The following is a 20,143-nucleotide window of genomic DNA, read 5'->3' as shown; positions in this document are numbered from 1 at the left end:
AGTGAACTGAATAAAAACCAACCCGTCATCAGTTAACCCTCTCAACCTCTCCAAATGTTCTATTGGGAGGTGCTCCCCAAATACATCATCACTGTCAGTCTGATAAAGAGGCGGTCACTGGGAGTGGATAGAGCTTCGATTAATGATCATCACTGTCTCCTTTGAAGATGTAATTATCAGAGCTGTCAGAGTGAGCTTTCACCACGCATGCCACGGCAGAGATCCTGGGATGTACTGCTGAACACACAGAACCCATCAAAATCACTGTGCAGCCTTTCTCAGGTTGTTGCTCAACACCATCAACTGCGTGTTGATGAAAAGCATCATGGGGCTGTGTTTTTCATTGGATGACTGTTTGAAGGATACACGTGTCAACCCGTCCTTCACATCACAAAGCTGTTTCCTAAGCAGCCGCCCCGCCCTCCTCTTTCATATCCTCTCCGGGGACAAGGGAACGCTATTCCACGCCAACGAACGACTGTCATTTCGCACACCACACGCCCAGGTTCGCCTGCAAACAGCCCCCTCAACGTAATGGAGCATGGACCTGGGTCTCGGCAGCCAAATAGAATATAGAAAAATGGAACAGCAGCCTATTTAACACCGGCAGGACGAGTGACAGTTGTTTGTGAGGAGCGCATGACAGGCAATACTCCATGTCCCCTATAAAGCTGATAGGAATCATATATTCAGCTACAGAGTGGCGGAATATTAGGTCCTCTCCTAACATTGCCTGTAATATGAAAGTGCATGGGATAAAGGAATATTGATTGAAACACTGTGCTGTGTGTTATGTTGTGTGTTTTTTCTGTCTGTGCAGAGAACAAGCTGTTGATGCCCATCGATGGGGCTCATTTGGTGTGCAGCTTGAAGCCTCACCCTGCTCTAGCCGCCGCCATGCACCTCTTCCCCCAGAACATGCTGGTGTCTGGAGATGAGAACATCCCTGGGGTTACACCCTCCCCTACAGGTAAGACTACAGTGGAAACCGCAGGCCAGTGTTTCCCTCATGGAGTTAACGTTGTTATTTGCAGTAGGCGGCCCATTGTCCAGCTATGTCACTTTCTGTCGCTTTCACATTCCATCTAGCTCTGTTGACCCTGGGTAGGCTACTAGCCTCAATATATGTGATGTTGTAACTTGGCGGGCCAATATATTTTGAGGATTTCCGCACATCAACTAACAAAACATCAAACTGAAAAACAAAAAGAAAAACTGATTTGCAAAAAGAAAAACTACCCCCAGTTCCTTTTGTTAATCCTTTAATGTATTTGCTTACCTTAGTTCAAACACATTTTAAAGGCTTTTGTAAAGTAATGTAATCGTCAGTGCTGAATTTATATAAATATTTGACTGAAAAACCTCGATAAAGGCATTTGAAAGAATCCCAGTGTGCAATCTGGGGGTAACCCTTCAACCACTTAGCTCTCCTATGTGGCACCGTCTCCAAATTGAAAAAACTAATCAGAGGCGCTGGGAATGTAAACATTTAATAGACAATCAGCTGCTCTCATTTGGGCGTTAATCGAAAGTCACACACTCAAAATGGAATGATTTGACATGCGTTCTCCATTCGGCCCACCATATTCGACAGCGTGATGATTTCACGACAGCATTCTCATTTCATATTTTGTGACGTAGGTAGTTATCTTCACAGGCTTTCTCAAGGAGGCTCTCAACACATAAAAAAAAAAAAATCATCCTCCAAAGTTGAAATGTTGCATAAAACAAAGTTTATAAAAGGATGTACAGTAATGACGTTTGACAGTGTGGGGTTTATTTTAAGATGAGTCAGTGGAAGGTTTTGGGTAGCTTAATCCTCCCTTTCCTGTTCTGGGTCTATAAGCATACCGACCTAAGCTGCCACTGTCTGGATGTTGGACCTGCATTTGCAGTTCATTCACATTCGCTGCCGCTTTGTACTGGAGACAAGTATAATCACCCATGATTTGGAATCTGAGGTGTTTGAAAGAGGTGATTGCTGTATTACACGGCAGCAGGCAGCTTCACTGACAATCACAGCTTATCCATTGTCCCTCATACTTTTTTCTTTTTTTTTTAAGCTAGTGTTTAACACCCAATATGGATCCACATTCCAGACAGAACCTGTGTTGTGGGATCTTAGGCACTGGTACTCAGGCCAATCTCATAAATAGTTCAGGAGCGACACTGTTGGCTTGGTTCAATCGATGGGCGAGTGATTCAGCTGTAGCTGTGGTGCGTATGCAGCTACCCGTGGCAAAGTAAACTCTTTAGAAACACATTACAAAGAATGAAGCTGTAGGTCCACACTATGTTTAACACATAGGACATCAGGGCATGCTCTGTCTTATCAATGAGTTGTACTGTATGTGTACCAGTTAAACAGTGAAGATATCCTAGCACTGGAGTCCTTCAAACCGAGAATAAACAAGTATCAAATAAACCCCAAACATCCATTTAGTGAACATGAGTATGAGGACCGACACGGACTTAATTGTACATAAAGTCAGCTCTGGCTAAAAGGAACTTCATTAAACATGATTAAAACAGATTCAGTGAAGCTACAGTTAACTGCAAAAATAAAGGAAACACTTGAGTAAATGAGGGATACAACGTATATTGAAAGCAGGTGCTTCCACACAGGTGTGGTTTCTGAATTAATTAAGCAATTAACATCCCATCATGCTTAGGGTCATGTATACAAATGTCCAGTTGTCCATTATGTTGGCTACCATGAGATCTCAGTGACTTTGAAAGAGGGGTCTCAAAGGAGCATAGAGGGTTTAAAGTACCAGCAGAAATTCACTTTTTTTCAACTGAAAGACAATGCCCGGAGCTTACCCATTATGTCGCACAATGATTAAAGTCAACAAGTCACTTTTTTTGTCAAAGTATATATGGGTTTGAAGTGGGAAATCCGAAGTGGGATATTCATGGATATCTGTGTCAATGATGTGTGTTTCCTTATGAGACAACGTTTTGTTTCAGGGCTGGATTTTATTTGAACGTTACCACTCACCAGCATGGCATTATTTTTTCATCAGAAACAGCTGCAAAGTTCTTCCTCTTCGCGACTGAGCTGAGCCAAACAGCCTTGCGTCCACTTGGCCGCCTGAGCCATGGAGCGAATTAAAATAGAGGGTGCAAACTTAAGTTTTTGCACCTCCGCTTATTAGCATAATCCATTGGATAATTTGTCAATTTTCACTTATTTTTTTGCTAGTCTATGGTATAAATGCGTGATGTGATTGCATTTTGCAAGCCCGCTCCCCCCGTCGCCCCAAGATATATGGCTTTGACCATTCAAGTTTTGCTTCGCCACACGCTCTACTGCATTGATTGGTGCCGCTAGAAACTACAAGTGTCTGTCCTATAATGAAAATAATGAAAAGGCATCCACAAAAGAAAATTCAAGGAACTTGTTTATCTATTTTGTTTCGCTGTTACATTTGTATTGGTGTTTCGTGTCCGATGCGCTCAGGTTGTTGTTACATGTCATTTGCGGCGTGCATCATGAGCAAAGTGATTGCAGCCTATCATTTCACTTCCCCTGTGAGAACCGTGAGCATGAGCAGATTTGACTTTGCTGTATTGCAGCCGAAGCCTGCCAGCAGTCTTAACTACCAAAGGTTGCACCGTGTCCATTACAATGTAGAACAACGCATGTCTCTAAACCTTTGAATAGTTATCCATTAGGGATGTGCATCTCTACTTTCATGAACGATTTGATACGCATCTATATACATGGGCTCCGATACAGGAACGGTACGTTTTAGTTTGAAACGATTTGGTGCGATTCAGTTTGATTAAGGGAACGAATTGATGTGATACGATTCGATGCAATATTTTTTTTGGGCATTAACACACTTTCCATTTAAAATTAATATATGCTGCTGATGGGAGCTCAGGAGCTGTTCCTCTGAGCTGGATCTGTCTGAAATGACTTCTCTAAGTTGAGTGGACGTGTGTGCGTGCGCGCACCTGAGCTGAGCCAAAAGGGCAGACAGAGCATCTACCACCCACTATCAGGGGTGGGGGCAATTTATGCTTTTTGGCCCCCCACTTTTTATCTGAAATCACCATCACCCACTGATTAACTTGTCATTTTTGCAGATAAAACATGTTTTGAGCTAGTACTATGTCAATATTTGTCTTTAGAAAGTAGCATGGTATTTAGCCAATTAATATAATGCAGCTTTGGATTTTTACCCCAGTCTCAAAAGCGAATGGTTTAGACCGTTTGGAATTTTATGGAGAGCTTCTCCTGCTCTGACCAATAAATGCGACCATGCACTGCTCGCAAAAATTATTGCTGTCCTTTATGAAATTACACTGTTTATGTAAAAATGACCACATACACTGACAGTTTAAAGCAAAACTACCAAAACTATTTATTATGGTGAACCTGAGCAATCAAAAAAAAATCGGAATGATTGAAAACCCCAATCAGCAGTTGGATGTGAGTTGCGTCCACTCCGGTAGGCTACACAACTACCGTAAAACACCATTTTCTACAGCGCATTTGGTAACAATGACCAAGCAAATTACATTGGTTGTCACTCAACTAATAAAGCTTATGATTTTAAAAGCAGCTGAATGCTGAAGGTGCCGCGCAGATGTACGAATAGCCTATTAGAACAGGGATAGGCCTAACTCTCGTTGGAGCGAGCAGCTGTGTCTCCCGCACTGTGCGCACAGTTGTTATCTAACAGTCATAGGCAGTTACATGCATAAAAGTTGGATAGGCTACTGAACTGAAGGAGAGGACACATCAATTCAGTCACAACAGATAAGAAGTATTTTCAGAATAAAACAATGAGTAAAAAACATTAGTGAACCGGTGATTCATAACGTTTTAATTGGTTTTCTGACCGATGCATGCTTAATTTGGATTGGTTGGGCTCGAATGGACCGACGCACTCATGTCTTAAACATTTGAACCAGTACCTGAGCTTCATCTTCATTATTACTATTTCTATGTCAGGTTCGAGGCCGCAATTTATGGAAACACTTTGGAGATAACAATAGATGGCGAAGTCAAAGATACTGGTTTCCATCTGTGGCGAAGTTTCCCTCAAATGCTTATGACAAATCCAGCTCCAGAACCAGCCAGTGTACTTTAAAAAAAACAGCAACAACAGATACCATTAGCTAGCTAGATAAGGTTAGCAAGAGAAGGTTGGCATGCTAGCTACCTACACTCAGTGCCCTATTTGTTGATGTTTCTCCACATCACGTGGAAATCACCTCGACGTTCCTTCCCAATCACAATTGGTGAACAGGTATAAATAGCCTGCGTCATTCTTCTGAGGTGGAACCTAAACGAGCATTTCTGCTCTAGAACAGGAATTAGCCGGCCGCGACCGGGAGACCCATGGTGCGGCGCACAATTGGCCCAGGGTAGGGGAGGGAATGGCTGGCAGGGATGTAGCTCAGTTGGTAGAGCATGGCGTTTGCAACGCCAGGGTTGTGGGTTCGATTCCCACGAGGGGTATTACAAAAAAAAATGTATGCACTCACTAACTGTAAGTCGCTCTGGATAAGAGCGTCTGCTAAATGACTAAAATGTAAATGTAAATATAAATAGGGGCTGCATTGCCTTTTTAAAGGGTGTGTGTAGTGAAGTAATATTTATCATATAGCCTATTATATACAGTATATACCTCATATGTGATCCATAATAAGACTATGTATTAATATGACAAAGTCTATTAAAATGTAAGTAACTATAGTTGAGTTATGGTAATAGGAATGTCAAGAAAGGTCTGAGAATAGAATACTAAGGCAAATAGATTTAATAACATTGTAGAATGAATGATTACATTATACAAGGCATAAAGCTTAAGTTGTAGGGCATTAACAAGCATTAGTATAGGCATGATCAGAGCGGGAGAGAGAGAGACAAAGAAACCATTGCATGAGTGATGGCTCATAGCTCTTGGGGGAGAGAGGGAGAAAGATAGAGAGTGTATCTCACCACAGCAGGTCAAAAACAAAGAGAAAGAGACAATGAATCTGAGTCCCTTTTATAACATCTGAGTTGTTTGGATTCCAAATCTGAGTTGTTGGCCAATAGTAGTACTGTAAAAGTGAACTTCCAATCAGATATCAGACCTACAGGATGTAAAGACAACAGAACCTTCACAGAGGTGTGACTGAATGAGGGATATGGAGAGCAACACAGAGAAAGCTGAATTCCTGTGAAGACAAAACCTTTTCATAGAGTGTAAAGAGTCACTTCGGGGGCTGGGCCACCCTACAGCGGTGTCTGAGACAGCATTTTTCACCACTATTAACAAAACACAAAATGATGGAAGAATGGTGTTGCATCCCTCCAATAGAGTTCCAGACACTTGTAGAATCTATGCCAAGGCGCATTGAAGCTGTTCTGGTGGCTCGTGGTGGCCCAACGCCCTATTAAGACACTTTATGTTGGTGTTTCCTTTATTTTGGCAGTTACCTTTACTTTGCCTCTAGGAGATTCCCTGTTGAAGCCCCACATGGTGAAGAGCCTCACCTGCTTCCTGGACAGGCTGTCCATCACTCTGCATCCCTCCCTGGCGAAGTTTGAGAGCCAGCTGCTGCAGCATGTCAGCACGGACTGCCACAACACGGTAAGAACCATGTTACGTTATCCGAGTGGAAATAATGCTCCTCACATAGGGCACCGTTTGTTATGATTGTTTACAATAATTATTAGTTTTTCAGACATACAGTGGGGTCCATAATTATTGGCACCCTTGATAGAGATGAGGAAAAAAGACTGTATAAAATAAATAACACAAATACTGAGCTATTGTGTATGCTCCAAAAAATGGAAGTTATTTGATTTTATACTAATACAATTGCTCAGAGAAAGAGATTTTATTTAACAAGTAATAAAATAAATTCAAAAAAGATAGGGGTCAAAATTGTCACCCCTGTTTTTAATAGTCTAGCACCCTCCCCTTATGAGGATAATGCCACTGAGCCTTAAAAAACATTTTTTTATGAGATTGGAGAACACTTTGGGAGGGATCTTAGACCATTCCTCCATACAGAATATTTGCAGATCCTAGCTACAGATTCTACCAACCTGCTCTTGGCAGTGCTGTCTTCGTTCTTGATACGGGTAAAAAAGTTATCTTATAAATTACGGTTGTGATGATGCCAGTTTCGCAATATTTTTCCCATGGTAAAAATTAAAACACGAAGCAGGACCATACTTTGGTCCTTTAGAAAACCTGCTGTATATAAAATATTATGTGCTATAGCTTGGAAAATAAATCAATGTGACTGGATGACAACATAATGAGGTTTGTTTCCAACATTAGGGTTGTTTTCCTAAAGAAGTTAAATCCGCTTCGTGTTTTGTTTCCTTGCCATGATACTAACAATATTGCGATACTGGTATCATCCCGGCCCTATTATAAATGTCAGTGTCCAGTTGCAGGTGGTTCTACAAAAATCAGAGAAAACATAGAAAGATATTAAGTCTGTGTTTTGTACCGCACGAGGAGGTTCTTAGCTGCCACACATCTAGCATTTCCCAGCATTTTTGCAAGAACTAGTTGTTTCTATGTGACGCGGCCACAGCCACGTGTAGAAGTAGATGACAGTGCATAACAGTGTGACCAAAACAAAGATCTACACATGCAAGAGGCATTTCTCACTCGATACAAAACATGGATGGCCAATTACCTTCAATTTTCGCCCTTGAAAACTTGTCACAAACACAAATCAGGGCTTGTCTATTCTCTTCGTCTAAGGAGACTGGACTCGTAACCATGTTTGACAGGTGCAGCCATGCGCTCGCAATTAAGTGCGCATTGCAGTTGTGCAGGTCCTATGTATCTATTTGCTCTGACCTAGGTGATGTGCGGCAGTAGATGGGAGAAGGAAAATTGATATCATGATGCTGTCTGTCACCTTTAGCTCTGTACCAGTGTTCAGCACTGCCTCTTCCCCCGCCATTGAACCCACCTGATGGAGCACTATTGAGCCACGTGCAGTTTTGATAAAGCACGTCTCACCATTATGTTTTATCAAGTGCTTCACTGTAGTATCTTGGCAATTAGAGGCTGTGCTAGTGTGTGTCAGGCTTTGGAGTACACCCTCTGAGCAATATAGCGTCATGAACTTTGGATTGTTCAGAACATTGGCCTTTTGGTGCTGTATTATTTGCATTTATTGGCAATTGGCAATTATTGGCATAAATCTTATAAAGGTATGCGTTTGATAGGTGGTCATTCAGTCCTTCATCGTCCTTCACACATAGCTCTGACACAGGCAGACATTGTCATTTATGGATTACAAAAGCTAGTGCATAGATGTGTTAATCTTTAGTGAGCACAACCTGGCTGTAACCTTCTAAGTAGAGACAATTACACGGAGCAATTAAAGAGACATTTTACCTAAAGCTTTTCCACTTCATAAAGAAAGTGTTCCGTCAGTACAGTTTGAATCTGTGAACTTGAATACAGTGAGGGAGATTAAAAGTCAAAGCTAGCAGGCCTATATTTTGCTCTGCTCTGGAATTTCTCTCATGTTTTTTAAAAAAGTGCTTTACGCTAGTCAATGCACCAATCTGCACTGTACAGAACAACCCATAACAAAAGACCCACCGGTACATGGATTTCTCATTGGTGTCTCATACGAAGCGAACTAACTATTGTTGTTGCTCTAAGGATGTTAACAAGGATGTCATTGGAAAGGTGAGCGTGCATATCCAGATTGATTGGACAAGCAGGATTTGGGCGGCTCCAGGTGGCCTTTTTTAACATGATTACCTACAGTACCATGTCTTCTTTAAAAATCCTCTGGTGTCTAACAAGCTACGCATGCTGGGCCTAGCTCACTTTGAAATTAAACTGTGAGAAACACATCTCCAGTAGAGTAGAAGAGGCTAAATGGCTCAAATGCTGGCCAAAAACACTTCCTTTTGACTTTTGTGAGTTAGGAGAACAGGTGTGATGGAATTAATCACTTTTATAAAAACTAATTATCTCCCCTCAGCATGTGGATTTTGTTAAAACAGCCAGATTGACTACTTCAGTATGTGTTCTGTTGTGAAACTTCAGTGGGGCTGACGCCTCTCTCGGCATCTCATCTTGAGGAAGGTGCTAATACATGCAGCATCGAGGGTGACGGCAGACTTTAATTAGCGATTGTGCGCGTACATACCTGCGTGCGTACGTACGTACGTACGTACGTACATACGGGTGTGTGACCTTTGAGAAGTGCGACTCCTTCTTGTGCTAGATTGTCATTGTCATCATCAAGCTATCTTGGAGGTGATGCTGACACCTTACCTGCTGCATCAGCCTCAAGTGCTCAGTTGTGGTTGGGAGAGGGAGGGGTAGGGGAGTGAAAGGCAGACTAAAGCGGAAATGGAGAACGGTGGATGTGAAGGAAGAGAGTCTTTGTTTTCTCTTTCCAAAATGTCTCCCTTTACAGTTCCCAAATACATTGTATTGAGAGCAAAACAATATTGAAAATGCACATTTTCACTTGGCATACAGTATAAAGGCCTTGTGGATCTGTTTTTTAGGTCTTCTGTAGCTAGATGTCACGGCTTTATTGTAGTGCAATTAGAATGCCAACACCTAACTGCTATCTTGACAGGCTATTTTGTCTTGTGCATTCTGCAGCTTGAGCCATCCAGAATCCATATAACTGTGGCTCTTACAACCCTCTGTGATAAGGTACGGTAGAGTCGATCTTTATTTGGTCCTCCTGAACACAGGCCCCAGGCTTGGGGACACTTAAACTATATTTGTCTAATCTACCCCTGGATGCTTTCACAGCCAGCATGAATCAGGCCAGCCCCATTGTCTCAGTCAGGACCCATTATGTTTGTATCAGATGTCTTGGCGAGCGATCAAAGGACTGAAGGGGAGCGTTAGAAAAAAGAAGCAAGAGGACAAACACCGTGCCGCAGGCAACACTGCATGCCCCTAGGCAAATCTCATCAATTGCGAGAAGCAAAAACTCAAAGGTTTTTCATTTCCAGAATAAAAGGAAACACGCTCAAAGTAGGACTGCCCCGCCACTAGATATGCCATCTGACTCCTGCTATCCTTAATCATTACAACTTCCAAGACAGAACGAGCAGTGTGATTGAATACAGTAGGCCTGCCTGTATCGGACGTTTATAAAGTCTATCTCCCCTCGCTATCTCGCTCTACCCCCCCAAAAAATAGATAAGAAGAATACCTTATTGTCCATTAACTTGCAGAGAACGGAAACGTATCTGCTCACAACCCAAACGCCTGAGACACACACACCATAGGGGTTTGAAGTAACTGGTCAGCCACAAGGGTATTTGTTTTACACAACATGAGCAATGGAGAACAAAAAATACATACAAAGGGAAGACCTGAGTGTGCTAGGAAACATCTGAACCTTATAATAACCTTCTAATAATGAGCTGAGGTCAGCAGTAGAGGTGTCCAGATTCAGTATTCTGTATCAACAACTATAATGCAGAATACTGAAATCAATAATGGCATCTGAACCTATGTGGGACAGTCTGGGACCCGGCTCTTTTAATCATCTTCAAGCGCGTGTTGTCTCACTTTAGCAGTCAAAACAAATGAGCATCAGGGGAGTGGCGTGAGTGGGCGCCATTGACAGAACTCTCCTGGCCAGGAGTGTGATCAATAGGCATTACCTCCTCCTAAAATATTTCCTTATGTTAATATGTCCTCCTGACAGTGATTTTAGTGTCTAGTCGAGTTGGAGTCGTTTGTTTGAAACGTCAGGGAATGCTCAATGCTGGCCATCTCAAGTGACCTTTAACCCTATGGGCCCTGGTCAAAAGTAGTGCACTATATTAGGGAATATGGTACCATTTCAGACACAGCCCTGGTCTCCTCTGAAACCCCAACCATCCTAACTAAAGCAGTATACTCTTCTGTGGAACAAAAATGTGAAAAGGGCAGCAACAAAAAAGTGGGAGAATTTTATAAGCCGGCTATATTGGTCGACTTGTGACTCAATATTTTCTGGTAGTGAATCGTGGGCTGTGTTTTCACCAGGAGGGCAGTGCAATTCATCAGCAGAAGCGATGTGCCAGTGAAAATGTGTTAAGGAGCAGAGGAGTGGGCAGATGACAACGGCATGCTAATGATGGTTCAACTGTGTTTCCTGGGAAGGATGACTCACCTCGGTGTGAGGAAGCTAACGTCCACAGCGTTGGCATCTCCCTCCACCGCCATACACACACACACACACACACACGCCACACAGACACACACATATGGTAGCATGATTTGCACTCACATACAAACATGCTAACATACGTGCGCACAAGCAAGCATGCGCATACACAAACATGCTAACATGCTCGCACACACACACTAGCACAAACACACTTGATAGCATGATCACACACACATACATGCTAGCGCACACACAAATGTGCTAGCATGCGTTTATATATGCACTCACACACACACACACCACACACACACACACACACACACACACAGAAATAGCAAACAACCCCTCTAATGGGCTTGGCTTATCGACAATGACAGAGATTCTCATTATATCTTCAAGATTAGTATAAAAAGAAAATATTTCGAAAATAATTAGCCTTTGAGTCCCAGGAGCAATTAAATTATTTAGCTGATTCTACATTTCAGATTAACTTAGTTGTTTCAGAGAGGGTCCCCCATTCTTCAGATGAATGCTCTGAGACTTAACCCCTTATTGAGATTGCACTGATATTGATTTTATTCAGTATTGACTCAGCCCAACTCTTTATGTCACATGCCTTTATAGTGTTATAACACTGTACATTGCAGCTTGCTGAACTTTGATATTAATAACAGTTTAACTCTATGTGCCTAATGTCAAGTTAGTTAATTAAATCCTCTGTACTCCAGACGCTGGACCAACTTTAGAGTCTCATTCTGTCTGACTAAAACCCCTGACTCAACCGATTAAATAACTTGCACACTCACTTCATCTGCAGCATCCGAGCACAAATAACCTTCAAAATCCAATTTATTCTCCTTAAAAATCCCATTTAATTTATTCAAAACGAACAGCACAATGATTCTGCACGCTGCCTGCTCTCTCCCTACATTTGGTCTAAATTACCTTACTTTCTAGTCAGTTCCATGTTATTCAACTGACAGTTCTTTCTGTAAAAATCAATTTTACTTACCAAATATTTCAATTTTTGCCAAGCCAGTACATTGTACAAATTGAATCAACAAGATTCTGCACTGGCGATAAGTGACAGAGATAACACCTTGGTCTCCTTTCAATTGCCGGATGAAACAGGCTAGTAGTATTCGAGACAAATGTTCAAATCCTGGATTTATTTTTAATTGTAATCTAAATGTAAACATTGAAACCCTGAGAAAGAAAGCAAAGTGCTAATATGCCTCAAGCCTCATCCCAAGGTGGATCCGAGGTATTAAAGTGAGCACAAAATGGAATGAAATTCACCCCTCTTCAACACCTTTCTATGTGCACCACTACAGCACTCAACATTCATTTATAGCTTGCACTTTCTTTGCTTTTTTTTTTTTTTCTGTGAAGAGATAAGATATCTTATTTTTATATAATTATCTTTGACTGGTAGGAGGGGGTTTATTTCTCATGCTGATTTCCAAGGAACATTAAGAACTATGTATTTTGCAGAGAAAAAACATTTATTCTGGTGGCCCCCAAGGCCATGTCTGTTAAGGCAGCCTTTTCTCACTCTTGACACGCCATAATAATAATAATAATATGCCATTTGGCAGACGCTTTTATCCAAAGCGACTTACAGTCGTGCGTGCATACATTTTTGTGTATGGGTGGTCCCGGGGATCGAACCCACTACCTTGGCGTTACAAGCGCCGTGCTCTACCAGCTGAGCTACTCAGGCCATAACAGACGTATACAGCCATTGAAAAGCAGGAGTGTGGAAGAGTTCATTTTCTCCTCGTCTGATAACTCCTGACTGCTCTGGTTTTTCAGAAAAACTCCCACACTGGGCTACTGTAATAATTGGAAGCAAAAAATAATAATACCCTACTCTCAAGCAACCGACTACTTTGTTTACGCTGTTAACAAAGCATGGCAATAAATTGCCTCCTAATATGCGCAGATATTCTCTTCTATCTATCTATCTATCTGTCTGTCTGTCTGTCTCTTTTAAAACAACTGTCATTCTGGTAGGTTAAATAACTAAGACATTTGCGCTCTCACAGCGTCTTTGTCGACTGTGCTCAGGTGTCTACGACTAGTCTACCTCGCTGTATGCACGCACGGTTGCATGATGAGACCGGGTCACAATTTCTACCACCACTGTTAACAAAGGTGGTGACTCTCAGAGAGAGGGAGAGCGAGAGATCGAGAGAGACCCATGGACATCTCCCGTGGCTGGCCAGTTAAAGTGGAAATTCACTTTTCTCATTAGTCCACTGTTGATACAGTCACATGTAAGCAGTAAAATTTTCAAGATATTGGACTTTCATGAAGCAAAGTGTCACCTGCCACATCATCATGATGATAATTTTTTTTTTTTTACAGATGAGACATAAAAGCTGGGGAGTGGGGAGAAAGGGAGAGTGGCTGCCGGGTGTCCTGAGCTCTGGACCGCCTGTGCCCCATGCTACGCGCTCATCATCACTCGGAACGACTCCCCTCTTCTGTAACGGAGGAAATGGAGTATAATTTAACTTGGGGACCATTTAATTGTTCCCCGTAAGCTTCTTAGCTTTAATATATTCACATTGTAGGATCTGCAAACAAATCTGTGATGGCAGCAGCCAGAGGATAGACAGAGTTAGAAGGGGATAGAAAGAGTGTCAGATGGAGTGAGAGAGGGGGATAGACAGATATGAGAGAAAGGATGCGTGTGGAGCGGGTGACCGAAAGGGGATGGGTTTTAACAGATGTTGCCTGTTAGAAGCTTCAGACAGCACTCACTCTCCCTCAATCACTTTATTACAGTCCTGTCCTAGATAAAACAATGCCATCTCCTGTCATCTCCACACACTGGAGATGTTGTTGAAAGAGTGAGCGAACAGATAGATTCCGGAGAAGGAATAATCATAATTATAATCTAAATGTAGCTGAAAGCAATCATTTGTGGGGTTCTTGTCACACTTATACTGCTCGCTTCCACTATGCCATCAGAAAGAACTTAGAGGCAATGTTTTTTTTTCTGATCATCACACAGTGTTGAGTTGCCTCCAGCATAGATAGAATAAGAATTGTAATTAGAATGACGGATGTTTTGTTTGTATCTCGGCATTATTTTCTTGTCATAGTTGTCATACTCAGACTGTATGCTATGTTTGTGATTAGGACTGTTGGTAATTGTATTTGACTGAAAAAGGTTATGGATATTTCGAGGATTGAGCCTGTTGTTTTAACAAAGGCCGTGGCTGTGAATGCAGAGTTTTCACCCCCACCCCGCCCCTCTGGAATCCTCTTTCTCAAAGCTACGGATCCGGATCACGTTCCGCGCATGTGTTGTTTTACGCACAAAATGTTTTATACTTAGCTGCTGCTCACACTCCACCTCCACCTTCACGTTTCTCTCTTTACCCTCTTCTGAACCATGATGATGTAACCTATGGACGCGTTCGACATTGCAGCCGACTTTAAAGGCGAGTCGAGGCTGACTGATCTACAAATCATCTTGCATCATAAATAATGATTATTTGTAGATCAGTCAGTCGGCCACAATTTATCCATGATACATCACGGTTTTGATCCTTTCGAACCCAGCCTATGTCTGCCTCATATTTCTGCACAGCTAAACATTCAAGGCCATTATGAAGGCTAAAACCTTCTCTATCTGTTGTAACGGATATTGCAGTTGCACAAGCAGGATGCAGTCCCTACACATTGCACTGGAGCAAAAACAATCTGCGTTTTGTGTGACGATTTTTGTAGTTGCTGCCATATCGTAGCCACTAGCCAGAGTTGCTGAAAAATAACACTGCTACTTTGACTGCCTGTCTGCCTCCTGCATAGCCAATGTCTGCAATGAAAAAAGACAATTTCAATCGCTAATTAGACTGCGTGTCTGTGTCCTACTTGTGTTTGATATGCTGCCTAGATGGCTGCATGTAATTCACGACTTGAGTTTTGCATTGGGGAAAAAAATAATAAATTGTGTTTTGTGTACAACATGTAAATAGCTGCATGTTGCCTAACTCCTCACCTGAGAATAAGAACATGAAATCGCACTTATGCTTAATAGACTACTGAGGCATGGAATGTCTTTTGTGTACAACATGAAGTTTGTAGGCTACACCAGACAAAGGCATTCATCGCCGATCAAGGAGGGCGAAGGAGCCCAGAGCAGCAGCTACGTAGGCAGCGGAGGTGGGCAGCAGCTACGTAGGCAGCGGAGGTGGGCAGCAGCTACGTAGGCAGCGGAGGTGGGCAGCAGCTACGTAGGCAGCGGAGGTGGGCAGCAGCTACGTAGGCAGCGGAGGTGGGCAGCAGCTACGTAGGCAGCGGAGGTGGGCAGCAGCTACGTAGGCAGCGGAGGTGGGCAGCAGCTACGTAGGCAGCGGAGGTGGGCAGCAGCTACATAAATAAAAATGCGCAGAAATCTCAGTATCTTTAGCCACAGCAAATCCGTTTTCCAGAGAATCCGTAACCGCAGCCACTCTGTTTAACAAAATAAGTTAATATGCTTTTTTTAAAAGCTTTTTTAATGCCTAAAAACAAATAAGATTTAGGTGTATAAGAATCCCATCTCAGGAAAATGTAAGAATTTATGGGCATTCTATTTCAAACAGGCAATGGCCCAGAAAACGACTGTGGCTGTCCCATAGGCCCGAGCGAGGCACAGTGAGCCAGTGTATATTCAGGGAAAGGGGATACCTTGTCAGTTGCACAACTGAATGCATTCAACCAAAATGTGTGTGTGGGGGGGGGGGGGCTACCTTAATCGAAGTCCACGCCATCGGCGCCAGAGGAGCAGTTGTTTTTGTGGGTTTATTGCCTTGCTCAAGGGCAGAACGGCAGATTTTTCCACCTTGCCGGCTTGGGGATTCAAACCAGTGACCTTTCGGTTACTGGCCCAACACACTAGGCTACCTGCCACATCAGCCTCATTATACACTATATAAACAAAAGTATGTGGACACCCCTTCAAATTAGTGGATTTGGCTATTTCAGCCACACCTGTTGCTGACAGATGTATAAAATCGAGCACACAGCCATGCAATCTCTACAGACAAGCATTGGCAGTAGAATGGCCTTACTGAAGAGCTCCGTGACCGTCATAGGATGCCACCTTTCCAACAAGTCAGTTCATCAAATTTCTGCCCTGCTAGAGCTGCCCCGGTCAACTGTAAGTGCTGTTATTGTGAAGTGGAAGCGTCTAGGAGCAACAACGGCTCAGCTGCGACGTGGTAGGCCACACAAGCGTACAGAACGGGACCGTCGATTGATGAAGCCCGTAGCGCGTGAAAATCGCCTGTCCTCAGTTGCAACACTCACTACTGAGTTCCAAAACTACCTCTGGAAGCAATGTCAGCACAATAAATTTTTGTCAGGAGCTTCATGAAATGGGTTTCCATGGCCGAGCAGCTGCACACAAGCCTAAGATCACCATGCGCAATGCCAAGCGTTGGCTTGAGTGGTGTAAAGCTCGCCGCCATTGGACTCTGGAGCAGTGGAAACGCGTGCTCTCGAGTGATGAATCACGCTTCACCATCTGGCAGTCCGACGGAAAAATATGGATTTGGCCGATGCCAGGAGAACGCTACCTGCGGGAATGCATAGTGCCAACTGTATAGTTTGGTGGAGGAGGAATAATGGTCTGTGGCAGTTTTTCATGGTTCGGGCTAGGCCCCTTAGTTCCAGTGAAGGGAGTCTTAATGCTACAGCATACAATGACATTCTAGACGATTCTGTGCTTCCAGCCAGACCTCACTAATGCTCTTGTGGCTGAATAGAAGCAAGTCCCCGCAGCAATGTTCCAACATCTAGTGGAAAACATTCCCAGAAGAGTGGAGGCTGTTATAGCAGCAAAGGGGGGACCAACTCCATGTTAATACCCATGATTTTGGAATGCGATGTTCGAGCAGGTTTCCACATACTTTTGGTCATGTAGTTTATCTCTCACAACTTTCCAGTGTTTGCCTCGGGTCTATCTAATCGCAGTCCCACAAAAGGCATTGACGGATCTAAATGGGAAGGTTTCAGATGTTAAACACAATTTCCCCATTGAGGATAAACAAGCCCCGAAAACTGTATCCTCCCCGGCCACTTGAGAGAGATGGAATCGAGAGATATTTACTGTTGCCGCGAAGAGAGTGAGAGAGAGAGGGATAGAGAGAGTAGGAGATGGTGAGAGAGGGGGATGGAGAGAGGAAGATGGAGAGAATGATGAGGATACGTGGGCTGTACGCTCTGCAGCTGCATATAAAACCGATGCTCAATTGATATGCTAATTGGATTGGGAAGGTGTGGGTGGATATGGAGACAGTTTAGGCAGAGAGAGAGAGGCAGTGAGAAAGAGAGATGGAGGCAGAGGCTGGGGAGGCAGGCAGCAACACAGGAACAGCAGTTAGGCCCAGAACCCAGGGTTCGAGAGTTTACAGTCAATCATCTCGCTCACTGCTCACTCCAATACCGACCGCGTTACTTAGCAGCTGCAAGTGCCACGCTGCAGTGCAAACTCCCAAAACAGCTTACAACCAATCCGCCCGTTGATTGACTTGTTTGTTAAACACATTGACTTCTTCATTCGCATTTACATTTTTCATTTCATATATTAGCTTGTAATGACGGTTTATCTGTGATTAATTGTCACGTTATTAGAGCAAGCGAAAACAAAATGTAAAAAAATAACCAATGCTTCCCTAGATGTTTGATTGAAATAATTCTTAGCTTATTAATTCGTTACAATTTGCGTAATCACAACATTAGTATGAATCATTGCTATTATTATGATAATGTATACACTGTAAAAGGGCCGCAAGAAAGCAATTAAAAAACGAACGTTATTGTATGCCTTTGTGCTCAGCGTAATCATCTTATTTTGGTTTGCTGTTTCACCCTTCCGAGTTTCCATTGTCACAGCCTTCTGTTCCTATCACATGCAAAGGGTCCTCTACTATGAACATGTACGGGGCTCTCATCTTTCTCATTCTCCTCTACTAAGAGGCTGAGCAGCTGAAGAAATGGACAGAGAGAGAGGAGAGTCAAAGTACTAGCAGAGCAGAGCAATCAGTGGAGAATCAATGAGACCTCAGTGTGAGACTTTGTGAGACGACTGAGAAGTCGGGCTGTGAGGGTGACGTCTCGTCATGTTTCATCACACGGGGACGGTGACAGTGTCCTGGGGTGGTGCCAGGAGGAGTGCTGTAGAGAGGGTTCTGTAGACCTAAAAATACATTTTGTACTGTCTGTGAGCACTGTTTTATAGCCTAGTTGTATCCAACTTTTATAGTTTAATGGCCTCAACTGTACAACCTGACAGATGTATGTGTCATTTAAATCCCCATCTATGCTAGATCTTATTCATTATCTATACAACATGCAATTAGAGATCTCCTCACTCCAAGTGTATGCGTGTGTGTCTGCGCACGTGTGTGGCTAAGCAGCTAGGATGAGAAGCTAACTTGGCTCAATACATCCTGATTGGTTCTGTTCATTTCTCCTCCAGAAACACTCGGGTCCAGAGAGCTCGGCGCTAGTGGTCATCCAGGAGCGGAGGCTCCATGTGGGGGTCCACAACGGCTGGGGCTTCTTGGAGCGCCCCCAGGTGGTGGTGCTGGAGACTACCGAGGCCACCGATTGGAGCAGGGGACATACCAGTGGGGGCACGTCCCGACAGGGCACACTGACCAGAGACTGGTGAGTGGAGTGGAGCCTCACTGGGCTGGTAGTGGTAGGCTACATCCTTGAGTACAGGGTTTGGTACATTAACCCCGTCAACTGGGTTTGATCATGCAAGGTCAGCAATAGGTTCCGTACCCTTTTCCACTCGGGTCAGCACTAAAACACACAGAATCAGCTTCCGACGGACGGCTTTAGCACGTCAAACCTTTCTGACACTTTCTGTTCATGTGTTTTTATGCGCATGGGTTTCCTGGGTCCTATTCACTTGGCATCATGCGGAAGAAAACTGACTGAAACAGGGAGGGACTACTACCTGAAATTGTCTAATAAGAAACACAGTTTTTTGTCTTTCGTTGGAAAATGTTTTGCTACGGTGTGCGCTAATGAGTACGACCCTGCTTCCATTTACATAGTGATAGTGGCCTCCTTGTGGTGCTGAACCCACAGTGTTGTGCTGCTGATGGAGTCACACTCTGGATTGACATTAGATGAGAGAGGAAAATACCCACACACTGTTTAGATCACTGATCACCAACCCTGGTTGTAGAGAGCTACCGGATGTGCAGGGCTTTGCTCCAGTCCAGCACCAACACACCGTATTCAACGATTCATCTCTAGACCAATGATCTATATACCTTATCGATAGACAGTAATAGACCAATTACCAATCAAGATTTGGATGCTCACATACTACTTTGTATAACTGTTTGCTTGTATAAGGCTACATACCAACATATTAGAAATGGCAGGACACAATATTCAAATCAGCTTTCATGAGTTGTTTCAGTTATTAGTTTAGAATTAGTGAATGCACATCGAACAAAACAAATGCCATTCTAATTTAATGATCATGTGACAATCAAAGTAGGTATTTGTTAGTGTTTGTGAGTGGTGTAGCACAATTTACCCAACAAAAGGAACCTAAACATCAATTAATCTCGTATCGCTTACAATAAAGCTGTTTATGGCTGATGCCACGCATTTATAGCAACTATGTGGGTGTGTCAAGTATGCCCACCCCCCACTCCATCAGATAAAGTGGTCTCCACTTTATCTGTTTCTATCACCTCCTTGGCAATATCCCAAATGACACCCTATTCCCTATATAGTGCACTACTTTTGAATAGGGTGCCATTTGGGCTGCACCTTACATAATAAACCATAATAATCGTAATGACACAATACATTATCCGACACTACCGCGGTTTGTGTTTTAGTTCCTTTTTTAAAGAGGTAGGTAGAAATCTCTTTCATTTTACATTTTTTTTTTTTTTTTTTTTACATGTTATTTCTTTGTACAACCCCCCCCCCCCCCCCCCCCCCCCCCCCCTGCTGGTCACACAGCATTTGATAGCGCTGTTAT

At 43.1% G+C, this 20,143-nt stretch overlaps 1 protein-coding gene across 1 annotated transcript in view; it reads left to right on the top strand.

Moving 5' to 3' along the window:
• nphp4 (nephronophthisis 4) overlaps positions 1-20,143 on the top strand; it is a 173,375-nt gene that overhangs the window by 35,145 nt on the left and 118,087 nt on the right. The window contains exons 5-7 of the mRNA XM_084186484.1: positions 821-970; positions 6,460-6,596; positions 18,605-18,795. Of these exons, the coding sequence (XP_084042610.1) occupies positions 821-970; positions 6,460-6,596; positions 18,605-18,795 (478 nt within the window). The remainder of the gene's footprint in view (positions 1-820; positions 971-6,459; positions 6,597-18,604; positions 18,796-20,143) is intronic.

The sequence above is a fragment of the Coregonus lavaretus genome (assembly GCF_964263955.1).
Source record: "Coregonus lavaretus genome assembly, chromosome: 22".
NCBI lineage: Eukaryota > Metazoa > Chordata > Actinopteri > Salmoniformes > Salmonidae > Coregonus > Coregonus lavaretus.
Note: the sequence above shows the minus strand (reverse complement) of the source record. Positions and strands in the feature narration are given on the sequence as shown.